Source organism: Danio rerio, chromosome 18, assembly GCF_049306965.1.
Source record: "Danio rerio strain Tuebingen ecotype United States chromosome 18, GRCz12tu, whole genome shotgun sequence".
In the NCBI taxonomy this organism is placed as follows: Eukaryota; Metazoa; Chordata; class Actinopteri; order Cypriniformes; family Danionidae; genus Danio; species Danio rerio.
The window spans coordinates 18,111,678-18,126,393 of NC_133193.1; the positions used below are offsets into that span (position 1 = coordinate 18,111,678).

General features: G+C 34.5%; 1 protein-coding gene across 1 annotated transcript; it reads right to left on the reverse strand.

Moving 5' to 3' along the window:
* Window positions 1–341: 341 nt before the first annotated feature.
* On the reverse strand, window positions 342–13,374 carry LOC100001178 (uncharacterized). The gene is made up of 8 exons (XM_021467784.3): window positions 10,031–13,374; window positions 6,879–7,019; window positions 6,610–6,810; window positions 4,808–4,995; window positions 3,908–4,121; window positions 1,190–1,288; window positions 1,018–1,085; window positions 342–926 (listed from the first exon to the last, which is right to left on the reverse strand). Exons 1-8 carry the CDS (start codon window positions 10,298–10,300, stop codon window positions 770–772), a joined length of 1,338 nt encoding a protein of 445 aa, XP_021323459.2. The 5' UTR covers window positions 10,301–13,374; the 3' UTR covers window positions 342–769.
* Window positions 13,375–14,716: the final 1,342 nt, after the last annotated feature.

Sequence of the window (14,716 nt, forward strand, 5' to 3'; positions counted from 1 at the left end):
TCAGGGAATACTATACAGATTGTTTTAATAGGATGACATGTATTTTGTAGGTTAAATTAAGACAATCTGCACTCAAAATATATTGTGCTGCTTGTACAAAATACTTATTTAAAATGAGCTGAAACAACAATTTTTGAGATGGGGGGGGGGGGGGGGGGGTTGCAACTTAACGATTATGTATCCACTTAAATTCTTTAAAAGTTAACTTTATCGATTTGTGTTGGGACAAAATGAATGGCTTGTGTAGAACCATGCATTTATTGTGTTAAGATGTATTCACATTCATAGTTTGGTTTTTCCATTATTTGGAATGAAATGATTTTAGGCTGGAAAACAAAATACAAAATAAAACAGAATTTGTTTAATATATTTTGTGACTGAATGAGTTTAAACATGCTCTTTGTGTGTGTGTTTCTACATTCGTCAGTGGAGTATTCCCAAAGAGCTTCAAATGTAAAAAGTTTAAAACGAGTCAAAACAGTGCCAGGTATTCCTGATGCAAACAAAAACTGCTGCAAGACAACATTTTGCAAGACCAATATTGGGCAACGCTATAATTATGACAACAAAAATGGGGGTGCTTGAGCACTCTGTTCATTTTATATTCGCGTTCTGACATGTCCTGTTTTTGATTTGTATACATGTCTTCAGTCTATGTTGTGTTCACATTTCAAATATGTAGTTTACCAAAGCATTTTTAATCAAGCCATGCCAGACAAATATGAACGCATCCTAAATCTTTTTTTTTATGTACACTAGGCTTTCACAACTATTCCTCATCTGTGGGGATCCAGAAATATTCCACTTTCCTGTTTCTTCTTGAAAATCCAGACTCGTGGGAATCTGCCAGTGGTGAGAGCTCTCTGAACTGGGCTGGACTGGTGTCCTGTCGAGCTCGTGGTGCTGCTACCCTAAACATCGCCCTGCTGAAGAGTGGAAATAAATAATCAAGGTATTTTTTTTAAGTTGTTTTAAATAGAATTCACAGTTGTTTAGCACTGATAAAATAAGACGTACCTCCCTGAACTCCTCTCTGAATCATCACTACTGAGGTCAGGTGTGGAGATGTACACTGGCTCTCCTTCCTGTTTGGTGCGTGTTTATTATCATTATTAAGCAACTAATATATTTAATATTCCTGTTTTTTTTTTTTTTTTTTGAAGATGTGTTGGAATGAGAGAAACCTTACCGTGAAGTTCCTTGGTGAGCCGTCTTGATTTTTTAGGATCTTAACCCTCTGGTCACTTTCAGTCACACACAGGAAGTAGTTCTTTATGTTAGCTTGACACTGAATTGAGATGTTAGCATGTGTTAATAGTGCCATCCATCCAGAATGAACATTTTTAAGATTTCTTTTAATTGATGGTGGATGTTTCTGTAGCTGAAGAGTTCAGATGTAAAGCCAAGGGTTGCCTGAAATGTTCATTTCACTCCAAAATGAGCATTTCTCTCAGCTTCCTATGCCTATGTTGAGTTATTTCATTTATTTCAATTGAACCCCTTTTATTCTTTTTGCAAAGCCTACAAACTGGAACCTGAAATTTAAAAAATGTTTGTTTTAAAAGAAAATTTCAGACAACTCTCCAAAGCTTTTGCATCTGAACTCTTTATCTTAAGGTTTTTTCATGCTACAAAATTGAGTTTACCCCAATAAATAAGTGAGGAGAAAACATTGAACAAAACTGTAATTAACTTTAATTAATTTGTATTCTTAAATTTAACCTAAACATGTTAGTTGACTATTCACTTATGGTAATTAATATAGCATTTTTCAAAGGGGATGTACTCATTTATGCTGGGCACTGTAAATCAATGCGTTTACTTATTGCTAATGAATTATGTAGTGTAACTTTATTTGTTCTGTATATATGACAATATTATTAGCAAATATTTCCGAGGTGATGTTAAACAGTACAATAAAAATTTTCACAGTATTTCCGATGATATTTTTCTTCTGGAGAAAGTCTTATTTCTTTTTAGTTTGTCTATTTAACCTAATTAACCTAGTTTAGTCTTTAAATTGCATTTTAAGCTGAATATTAGTATCTTGCAAAATAACTATTGTGTTGTCATCATGGCAAAGAGAAAAGAAATTAGATGTTACGTAGAAATTCGGTACTAAACTAGAAAGTCTAAAATGTGTTTGGGAAATATTTGAAAAAGAATTAATGTCACTTATAATTTTGCCTTCTATCTATTCATATATAATCAGCTAAACTAAAATAAAAGCTATAGCATTTGACCCATATACTCTCAATGGCCACTATATTAGGTACACCTGTCCAACTGCTGTTAATGGTAACTTCTATTCAGCCAATATCATGGTAGTATATCAGAAACTGCTGATCTACTGGGATTTTCACGCACAAGCATCTCTAGGGTTTACAGAGAATGGACAGAAAAAGAGAAAATATCCAGTGAGCGGCAGTTCTGTGGGTGCAAATGCCTTGCTGATATCCGAGGAGAATGGCTAGACTGGTTAGAGCTGATCGAAAGGCAACAGTAACTCAAATAATCTCTTGTTACAACTGAGGTACACAGAAGAGCATCTCTGAACGCACAACACGTCCAACCTTGAGGTGGATGGGTTACAACAGCAGAAGACCACACCGGGTGCCACTAAGAACAGAAGACAGACTACGATTCACACAGGTTCACCAAAATTGGACAATACAAGATTGGGAAAACGTCTGGTCTGATGAGTCTCGATTTCTGCTACGACATTCAGATGGTAGTGTCAGAATTTGTCATCAACAACATGAAAGCATGGATCCATCCTGCCTTGTATCACAGTTCAGGCTGGTGGCATTGATGTACTGGTGTGGGGGATATTTTCATGGCACACTTTGGGCCCATAAGTACCAATTGAGCATAGTGTCAACACTACAGCTTATCTGAGTAATATTGCTGACCATGTCTATCCCTTTATGACCACAGTGTACCCATCTTCTGATGGCTACTTCCAGCAGAATAACACGCCATGTCATAAAGCGCAAATCATCTCAGACTGATTTCTTGAACGTGACCATGAGTTCACTGTACCCAAATGGCCCCCAAAGTCACCAGAACTCAATTCAATACAGCATCTTTGGGATGTGGTTTAACAGGAGATTGGCATCATGGATGTGCAGCCGACATATCTGCAGCAACTGCATGATGCATTCATGTCAATATGGACCAAAATCTCTAGGGAATTTTTCTAGTACCTTGTTAAATCTATGCCACAAAGGATTAAAGCAGGTCTGAAGGCAAATGAGGTTCCAACCCAGTACTAGTACGATGTACCTTATAAAGTGGCCGGTGAATGTATATTATTTATTTGGGGAAAAACATTCAATAACAATTAATTTTAACTACAGAACACAGGAAAAAGTGCAACTACTGCATTCTTAATTTAAAGTGCATTTTTATATTGGATTAAGTGAAGAAATATGGTTTCTGGTTTTAACCTGTTTTATTAAATTTAGCTTAAAGCAAAAGAAAAAAAATGAAACACCTAGGAAAAAAAATAATAATAATTTTGTTCTAGTAGTATTTTTACTTTAAACCAGCAGGTTGTCCAAAGCAAAACTATACTTTGTTGTATGATCAAACAAATGTGTGAACTGTCCCTAGTTTAAGGGTAAAAAAGATAAATCCAATATAAAAATCTACATTTTACCAAAGTATAAAAAAGAATGGTCTATATAGTAAACAATATTTTTCTTTGTGTGAATGTTTTTTACTATATTTTTTATTTAGATTAATTTAAGTTTTAAGGTTTGAACCAAGGTTAAATTATACTTTGAGATTAATTAAAACATTTATTACAGTTTTTTTTTTTAAGTTGGATTAAATTATAAATTTTTCAGTGTATAGCAATTTTTACTGATGAACACGAAATGAGTTTTTTTGACGAAGGACTCACTGCTTTGTTCTGTCTCAGAGACTTGAGCTCCTCCTGGGCTCTGATGACTTCAGCCAGAGTGTGATGTTTCTCTCTCCAGCTCAAACACTCTCTGGTTCGCTCCTGTCTCTCCCGCTCAGATAAATGCCTTTCCTGCTCAGCCTCCTGCTGGGCTTTATTGGCCCTCTCTCTCTGCTCTTCAGCAACTAGAGCTCTGCGCCTGGAGTTCACTTCCCTACAAGAGAAAGAAGGACATTGACAGACAGTAAAATGAGCCACACTATATATAGGGTTCCCACTCTTTCATGAACAGCAGATTGAAGGACTTTTTAAAGCACCATTAATTTTCAAATCGTTTTTCGTAATTCCAGTCCAAGTCTAGTCCGTTTTTCGTAATTCCAGTCCAAGTCTAGCATATGTAGTGCCATGAAACTCCTTACAGTTCTTAACATTTCACTTACAATTAATATGTACATTAAAATGTCCTTCTGCAGGTTATTAAAATGAGTGATGATGATGATGATGATTATAATGTAATTTTCAAGAAAAAATTCCTCTTTAATAAAATGTTTGTTTCAGTATTGGTAATATTCAAATGTGGATTCTGAAATATTGATAATGTGCATTATTTGTCATAGTTTATGCACAAAAGTTAAAGATTTTTAAATTAAGAATTAATTATTTTAAGTTCCTTTTGAGAGCAGCACAATACAATTTCTGAAATACCATCATAAAACTCATTTTAAAGACCTATGTTTGTTTTTGAGTACTTTCCAGGCCTTGAATCCACATCGTCTGACATTTAAGTAGACCTACTTCAAGAAGAGTAGGAACCCTGATTATAATAACCCGAGTTCTGATTTAATCACAGTGCTTGAATTTGCAAAGAGAAATGGCATTACTGGACACTCTTGAGCTTACTTTTCCATTATCTTCACATTTTCCTCCGTCAGCTCCTTGAGTTTGTGTCGTAAGGTGTTTCTGTCATCTTCCAGTATTCTGTTTTCCTCCAGGACAGCCTGCTTTTCTCCGGAAACCCTGTCTAGTTTCAGCTTGGTCTCGAAGTAGTTCTTTTCAGCTTGTGCTAGAAGTAGCTGGACATCATTGTGCTGTGGATCACAGAGCCATGATAAGAATGGCAGCACAATATTGGCAAATATTTGTAGCATTACATTTTTCTGCAATATTTAGGCCTATATGCTTGCTGAATGAATCTAATTTCTGTATTTCACATAATTGTACATAGATTGGGATTATATCTGCATAATTTGAAAAAAATAAATAAAAGTATACATGAATACAACAGAACAAAGAGACATGAAATAAACCATGTTTAAAAGTCTAAAAATATCAAGGTATGGAAATTTTATAACAAAATGTAAAACTAGAACCTAAAGTTCATTGATAAACTTTGATGTTGGCTTGAGAAAGTCAAACATTTATGGCATCGTTAGGTGGTTGCTAAGCAGTTGCTAAATGGCAATGCTCGTGTACATGTTTGATCAAATGCTAATACTTAGTAGGCATTTCTAGCATATGTTATTGCATTTAGATAATCATTCAGAGCATGTAGCTAATCGTTATTAGCACTTGGCTTCCATTATCATTGTTACCATGCATAGTACACAGAAAGTCCCATTTGCTAGCATGAGTCAAACAAGCCAATGCCCAGGTCCCTACGATGTTCTGATGTAGAGATAGTGCTATTTTTAAATGGTTGCTAGGTTATACTGTTTTATTGCTATGGGGACATTTGACAGGTTAGTGATGATACATCAAAGCTTCTTGACAATATGAGTGATCTTAATTAACCCCGATGTTTCTATGACAGTCTTTATGAGTGTCAAAAACTGGACTTTAACATTATGTTTTCCTGGTGTTGGGTTGCGGCTGGAAGGGCATTCGCTGTGTAAAAAATGCTGGATAAGTTGGCAGTTCATTCCGTTATGGCGACCCCTGATTAATAAAGGGACTAAGGGAATGAACATTATGTAAATGGCTTGCTGTATTTTTTTGAAAATACAATGCTTAATAAGTGTGAAGGTGATACATGCAAAAATGGCTTGCCATATCAGTAAAAAAATATGGAGTTTAAGTCAAAAATGGCTTGCCATATTTTGAGAAAAATAATGCTTAAAATTATTTATTGGAAAACTATAAGTCTGATAAACCTTAGAGATATAGCAACAAAATCTACCGCATAATACAGCTTTTGGCCAAATTTGGGGCTTGTATAATTTTTTTTATATGCCCGGATTATAAAAATTTTATATTTAACATTTTTTATTAAAAAAATGATAAGTCTTACAGGCATGAGAAGATATAGCAACAATCTTGAATGCAGAAGGCACATTTTGACCACATTTGGGCCCTTTTGGGATGAACGGAAAGACCAGCATCAAAACATAACTTATCAGCATGTGCTGCATTTTTCAGCAGGGTCTTCATTGTATAAATAACTGAATACTAGCCCATTAATCTGTGTTACTGCTTCAAAATTTAAAGCTTCTTGGTTTAATACGCTTGACATCTGTATAAGTGTAAATTGTATAAGTTGGTCTTAATTTTTATTTTTTTGCAGTGTAGGCCAACTGACAACAACTTATTCAGATAACGTAACGTAAATAGCTTAACAATTATGTAAAATGTTGGCTACATTTAATAATAATTAGAATAACATTATTGTTATATCGCTCAGCTTTAATACTCCTATTCGTGTATACCTCAGTCCTGAGCAGTTGCAGCTCCTCTCCGAGCTGTGTTTTATCAGCCACTGCGAGCTCTTTCTGCTGCCGGTTGTCCAGCGCTCGGCTCTCAGCCAGCGCTCTGCTTTTTTCCGCCTCTGCTCGAGCCCGATCCGCATCTTCAGCGGCCCTGGAGCACAGTGTCGCCCTCTGCTGGCTCACATGCAGCTTCTGTTTCAGCTGAGATAACAGATGACAGAAATGTTTATTTGTACTGTTTGTTTGTGTTGTACTTCTGCATTTCAGACCTCTTTAACTTGAGCCTGGAGCTCCTGGTTGAGATTCCGCAGGTTTCTCATGGTAAGTTCACTCTCAGTCCTCATCATGATCCTTTCCATGTGGATTTCGCCAGACAGATACTTGTTCTCCTTTTTCAGATCCTCACATTCCTGAATATCCACACAGATATAATGAGACTTAGAGACAGCGTTTATCCAGCAAAAAAAACCACCAAATATTGTTATATATTTTTTCAACTGCTGCATATTTTTATAGGGTTTTTTGTCGTAGTGTAATGTGTATTTTAAATAGCGCATTTATTGTGTATAGCGGGGGCGTAAATTGGGCTAGACACAATTTACTGGGGCACGTGCCCCAGTAAATGCTTTGTTTGAGATATGGTTTACTTCACATGCAAAGTGTATTTATTGAGAGTAGTAATCCCAGAATTAAGAGGTTATTCTCTGTTCAACCGAACCAACGCTGGTGAAAGCAATGTAGTTTAATCAAAAAGCAAACTGACAAATCTATGTATGTGTCAAGAAAACCATACCCGCGCACCTCACACACCACTCCTCCGCTGCTCTTCTCCCAGTGCAAGTCCCGTTTGTTAACATGCATGGCAAAACAATTACTTGCTGCTCACGCGCCGCTCATGTGGCGTAACAGCCTTTTATGTGGAGGTGTCGGCACATTTGACAAAGCTAAAGTTTAAATAATATGAGGGTGATCTTACTAATAAGCATGCGTCCTGATGTGTGTGTATATATATTCCACCACCAGTGTGCAGCATTCACTTGGATGATGCAACGGCAGCCACAGGACAACAGCGTCATTGTGCTCACAACACACCAGCTATTGGTGGAATGAAGAGGCAGTGATAGAGTCAATTCAGTGGATGGGGATGATTGGGAGGCCATAATCGGTTAGCGCTGATGAAGGGAATTTGGCCAGAACACCAGGGTTGCACACCTACTCTTTTACAAGAAGTGCCATAGGATTTTTAATGACCACAGAGAGTCAGGACCTCAGTTTATTGTCTTATTTGAAAGACGGTACTCTTTGACAGTACAGTGTCCACTTCACTTTAATGGGGCATTAGGACTTACACAGACCAGAGGTTGAGCACTCCCTGCTGGCCTCACACCACTTAACAGCAACCTAGTTTTCACATCTGATCTCCAATCTAGGTTGTGACCAATCTCACCCCTGCTTAGCTTCAGTGAGTAACCATTCTTGGGCTGCAGGGTGATATGGCTATGGCTGTTATTTTTTTTTTTTTTTTTCATTTAATATTATTACTATTCTATAATATTTATATAGCATATTATGTTCAAGCACAATTAAGTGCAGCAATGGAAAAAATTAATTCTCAGTTTATCTGAGTATTTACTATTTACTAAGTGTTTTTTAGGTATGGGTTTGAGTAAAAATCTTTGATAACATATATTTCCAAATTTAAAAAAAAAAAAAGTTTCATTAAAGCATTATCTTTTTTTCATGAAATGACAATTGGTCCATTTTGTTGTCTAAATTAACATTGCATTGACTGAAAAACGAGCATAGCCCATTTCTGTTATTATTATATACAAAATAAATCCACTAATTGACAACATTAATATTTGTAATTTGAAAGAAATGTCAGTCACGACTAGTTTATTGTTGTATTATTATATAATGTATAACTTTTATATTAATAATCTTTTATATATTTATTCTATTGTTTGTATTTTTTCATGTTGTTACTGTTTAATTTATCATATTTATTGGTATTTTACATTTCCAACTATTTTGGTGAGTTAATCAATTAGTGGTGTTTAAAACAACTGTACAAACAAGGGTGAAAAAGAGTACAGAAAAGTAATATTTAAGTAAAAGTACCATTGCTTGCCCAAAACGTAGTGCAAGCAAAGTAAAAGAATCTGTTGTAAATATTACTCAAAGTATGAGTAAAAAGTAGACCTTTCAAAAAGAGTGGTAATCACGCTGTGAAGGGCTGATGTATTTACATGCAGTTTGTACATGTGTGTGAAAACGTAACATTCTGTAGTACATGTAGCTACTGTTTAATGCCGTCAAGCGATTTCAGTCATCATACCTTAAACATCCTTTATCTTCTCATCGGTGACATGCAGTTGAAACAGTCATTTACACAGACATTTTTGTTATTATACACAAAATAAATACTCTAAATGACAACAGTATTATTTGTAATTTGAGAGAAATGATAGTCACATAAACAGTTTATAGTTTTATTATTAAATAACATATTACTTTTATATTAATAATATTTTATATATTTTTCCATTGTTGGCACACTGTAAAACCTGTTAAGTTAACTGAAACTGTTTGAGGAAACCGATTACAGCAAATGGTTTAAGTTTTGACATGAAATGGTTTGAGAACTTTAAACTTATACATATTTTGAGCCATATACATTATTTGTTTTGATATTGTCAAATATTTAGAGTAGTAGTAATTTTTAAATATTTTAAGTTCAGTTATAAAATCTGTATGAGTTCGGTTAAAAGAAACAAAGTCCAGACAATATAGCTACACAAATGGTTTGATATTGCCATTAGAGTTAGGTTAACACAAAAATTATAATTATTTAATTCATAACTCATTAGATTTGAATTCTGCATAATATAGTCAGTTTATGAGTTACCATAACTTTTTTTCATTTAGTCAAAGTAACTTTTTCAAAATTATAAGTTATACTAACTGATTTCATTTAGTGATTTTCTGTGTTTTACAGTGCATGTTTTCACGTTGCTACTGTTTAATTGATTGCTTTGATGTTTACTAGTATTTTATGAAGTAAACTTAACATTTCCAACTATTCTGATCGGTATAATCAGATAGTGGTGTTTAAAACAACTGTACAAAAACACCATCAGTGTCAGGAAAGTAAATAATATGAGAATTTTTGGGTAATATGAGTTTTTGGCAAATCCAAAAAAAGAGCACACTTGGGGAGAAAAAAAATGGTTCTTGCTCTGAAAATGGCTCAACTAAATAAAACAGTCAAACTAAATTTCCCAGTGTTCTTAAATTTGCAGTTCATTTCAGAATACTGTTAAGTTAAAACGTGAATTTTTAATGAGTGTGTGATCCAGGCCTAATGCACTGACTCTTCCCACAGCATTGTCCTAATTTTCTTCATCATGTCAGCACGTACCTTCCTCTTCCTCACAAGTTCTCCCTGCAGGTGGTTGATCTGCATGAAAGAACCGCTAGTGGTGAAAGCACTGACAGGTCGTACTGCTCGTACGGGTCTTCGTGGAAGGTGCGTGGGTTTCGAAACTCCTTTAATCTCCTCAATGCTTTCAAATTGGCCTCCCATGTTGCTGCTGCTGTGCGACAGGGACCTAAAACCGCTGTCTGAAGCAGGGCTCTTCAATGAAGCCAAAGCCTGGAGCTCTCCGTGAGATGTAGCCCTTAGGGTCATCCTTCTGGCTTGATGCTGTAACCAGCTTCAATCTTCAAATTATGATCTGCTGTCAGATGTTTTTTTACACCTGCCAACTCAGAGTTCCTGTAGAAGTGAAGGCAAGTAAGGAGACTGACCAACATCCAACCCAGTTGAATTATTGATGAGGTAATGTTGCACCAGCTCACAGTAACTCTACACTACCACAGTGGTTGAAACTCAGCTCACCTCATCCTTGACTAATTGAACCATTGCACATTCTCGGAAATGATCTGGTTAGGGTTAACAGCAAATTGGTAATGATGCCAGGACTGAGGACCGACTAAATATTAAGCAAATCCCAGTGCCAAGATGCTGGGGTGATATTTTGATCCTTATTTATAGACTAATCTTTTGGAAATTCCCAATTTTATTGTACACCAGACATCCGATGACTTGATCATTCAATACTAGCATCATTCAATCAGTGCTGTACAAATTATATAGCCAAGTTCACCAACAATTTGTTTCAAGCACTACTAATATGTTGCATTAATGACCTCTAAAATACTTGATTCTGATTGGTCAGTTCTGTTTGTTCATCATCATTCATGGTAACACAATACATATAATGGTTTGTGTTACTTTGTCTCTCATTATCACACCTCCAATGGTCACACTAGCCTTGTAAAACATTGGCATTTTTTACAATTCAGTCTAATCAATTCATATGCCATCAAACATGACTCACTTCCATAATTTAGTAAAATTGCATTCACATCAGAAATGAGTTGTACTATTTTTTTTTTTTTAATTGTTCTCTAAATCTGACAGAATCAATATCCGTCCTGACCACAATCTGGCTATTGTTTTTAGTAATTTTGATATTACGGATGCCCTCTCTCTTACTTAACAGCAAACTCTGATGGTTGACATGATTGCAGCCAAAAAGATAATTTTATTCTATTGATAATCTCCACAGGCACCCTGTTATCAGAGATGGTTGAACTATACATGCACAGCTAGCGTTTTTCAGCCAATGATGAACTTCCAAAACATTTATGTGACTATTTTCAATTTCATAAAGTTCCTTTTACAGTATTGATGTTGTAATGTAATTCCAGTACATTCAGTTAAATAGACTTAAGCATCCATTTGGTTGTTAATGTGTAAAAAGAGAAGGCGGCATCATTAGCAGCTGGCTAGTGCAGAAACACCATTGAAAATACTGGGGTTACATTGATTTCCATATTTTAAAGACATGGTGTGGAAAAATATAATTTAATGCCGTGCATCTTGTTTTGTCTGATACCCACTTTATATTGTATCTCAGCCATGCTGTTGAAGATCGCTGTTTTTCTTTAAAGAAATCAGATCTTAAAGGAAGCGATTTTATGGGATGACAATTCATCTGAAGCCCTGGGGCTGGCTGAAATTAAAAGTCTGTGTGCATTTACCCCATTACACATATGATCTGTATTACTGTAGGGCAGTTATGCAGTACATCACTGTATTTAAAATTTGCATTGTAAAAAAAGATCCAGGATTTAGGTTTTAAGTTATTTAAATATGCAGATGATATGGAACTTGTTGGCCGGTTGACTAAAACAGGAACAGAGGGAGATACCTATATGTACTTTATTTATATACATTTGCTTCAAAATTGGTGTAAAAGAAGTTCACTGGACATATATTTTAATAAAACCAAAGAGATGATAATTAGAAATAGACTAGTTGTTACTGAAGGGATGAAATCTTTGGTCCTTCAAGTACATGAAATAGAGATTTTAAAATATTTAGGAACATTTATTGATAGTAGATTGACATTTGCTGGACATGTAGAATGTATTTTTAAAAAGCAATGTCATGACTATATCTTAGGAGGTTGCAACAATTTGATGTGAGTCAAGATGTTTTGTAGAAGGTATACAAGAATTTGGATGAAAGTGATGTGAGTTTTAACATGATTGTATGGCATGGGTGGTTGCCAATTAGGGAAAAGCAAAAACTGTGTAGAGTAGTAAAGATTGCAAGTGCAATTGTAGATAAAGCACAAAGACAACTTAAGAAAATTCATTTAATGAAAATTAAACAAATCAGACGTCATTGTTGAAGATTGTTCCCATCCCCTTAATATAAAGTTTTAGCTATTGCCATTAAAAAGGCGTTTTAGGCAACCTTAAGTAAAAAAAAGGGTGTATCAAATGTCCTTTGTGCGACTGCCGTTAGAATTTTAAATACTGGTTATTGTTTGGGTAATTAAGTTTTTAGTGTGGTTTATGTAATGACATTGAATGTATTTGTGCTGCCAGTTTCTGTGAAATCTGTAATGTGAACGCTGATGTGGTTGTGTGGTGAAGCCAAAGATACATTTCCACTTGTGGACAATAAAGAAAGTAAAATAAAAAAGTACTGTATTTTTACAGTAAAAATATACAATACTGCAAATAAATATACAGCAAAACAGCCTGATAAATGCTGCTGTGAATATATATAGTGTTTTTGCTGTAATTGATTTACAGTAAGTTACTTTATTTCTACAGAAAATTGTTAACCATTTATAGCATGTATTGTCAATGTTGTTATTCTATACATCTATTTTTTAGCAGTAATGTTAAATTTTTTATAAATGTTAAATAATATATACAGTTGAAGTCAGATTTATTGGCCCTACTTTCAATTTTTTCCTTTTTTTAAATATTTCCCAAGTAATGTTTAAGAGAGCTTGGAAATATTTACAGTACGGTATATGTACGGTGTGTATTAATAGTGCTAGTGTGAAAGCTCCTAAAATAGACAACTTAACGGCTTTACTATTTTTCAGAACTGTTGTGCATTGTGTCTAGAAACAGTCTACCTCAATAACACCAGATCCTTTGTGAGATTGATTCCCTGTAGTTTGAAGCAAGGAAACTCAAACCCATCCATTGTAAATGCATTATTCAAGCAGAATGAAGCAGCACAAATAGGACAAGTTCCACTGGCCCAGTTAGCTTTGTTTGTGGATTCGTGATAGTAATCATGCACAACTATTAAATGGGGATTTGCCATGTTAACAAAAGCAGAATTACACTGGTTATGTAAGTGATATTAGAGAAGTAGAAAAAGACTCCTCAAATAACAACAAAAAAAAATGCAAGCCTAATGGTTAATTTGCTGGGGTCTCAGTACATTGTTTTTATGTTCTAACTCAGGAATTCAAAGAAGAGATGAAATCTGCAAAGCGGCACAGGATGCTTTGAATAATTTCCTGTACTCTCTCGTGTGGCTTCATCCAGAGGAGAGGCTTTCTATGTTTGTCTGTCAGCTCTTCTCTGTGGACTAACATAGTCTGGAATTCACTGTTCTTGGTGTCAGGGAGTCTTGCAATAGGATTGCACTTGGCTGGCTGCTGTGAAAGTGACGTGTTAATGAGCCTTTCTGTTTATTTAGCCTTCAGAATCACACACAAATATGGCCTGCAGAAGGAAGCCTGACTTCTGCATATGTCACGTATTAGGCTTATAAATGTCCTAGTACAGTGAGAGGAAAATGCATTAGTTTGGATAACCAAAACATAATTGACATCACAATGTGTTCATTTTTATAGCATAATCTTGTCAGGCATATTAAAAACCTCTAGGAAAAACCGTGCAGGGACAGAAAAAATAATGTGATATGTAATCTGAAATTTTAAACTTTTATAAATTTTTATACCATTGTTTTTCAAACCAGTGTGGCTTTACCTATTTTGTCAATATAAAGTTTATATAAAATTTTAAAATAACAACAAAAAAAGGCTCAAAATGACCAATCTTTTATTTAAAATTAGAAAGAAATGTTAATAGACCTATACAGAAAAAAAATTAATAATAATATAGAATATAATAACAACAATTTAACATAACAAATTTGAGCATTGGACAATCAATGTAAAAAATATATATATATCTAAATTAGCTGTTTTCTGTATTTTGTCAATCATGTTTTGTAATATATACAGTCAAGCCTGAAATAATTCATACACACACTCCCTGTGGTAATAATTTCAGGCTTGACTGTATATATTATAAAACATGAATGACAAAATACAGAAAACAGCTAATTTAGATGTATTTTGTTTTTGTTTTACAATTTCCTTTGAGGATGTAAAGTTTGAAAAGTGACTTTTATTGACATGTTCTTTATAGTCTGTATTGGTGTGGTAAATAACGGTACAAAAACTTTAAATGTATAATAGTTCACTTAATAATGAACATTCATCACCTTAGAATTATAAGGTTCTGTCTGTCATTTTTGTCAAAATTGAGTTATTCATATATTCTTATTAAATGACAACTTATTTACATTGTATGATTTTTTTTAAGTTATTTGTTTATTTTTTTTTTTAGAATTTTTTATTTAAAAAGCAAAAAAGGTTTTAATTACAAAGTTGAACTCTAGCTTGGCTCTATAAGGTTCTTTCTGTGAGCCAAT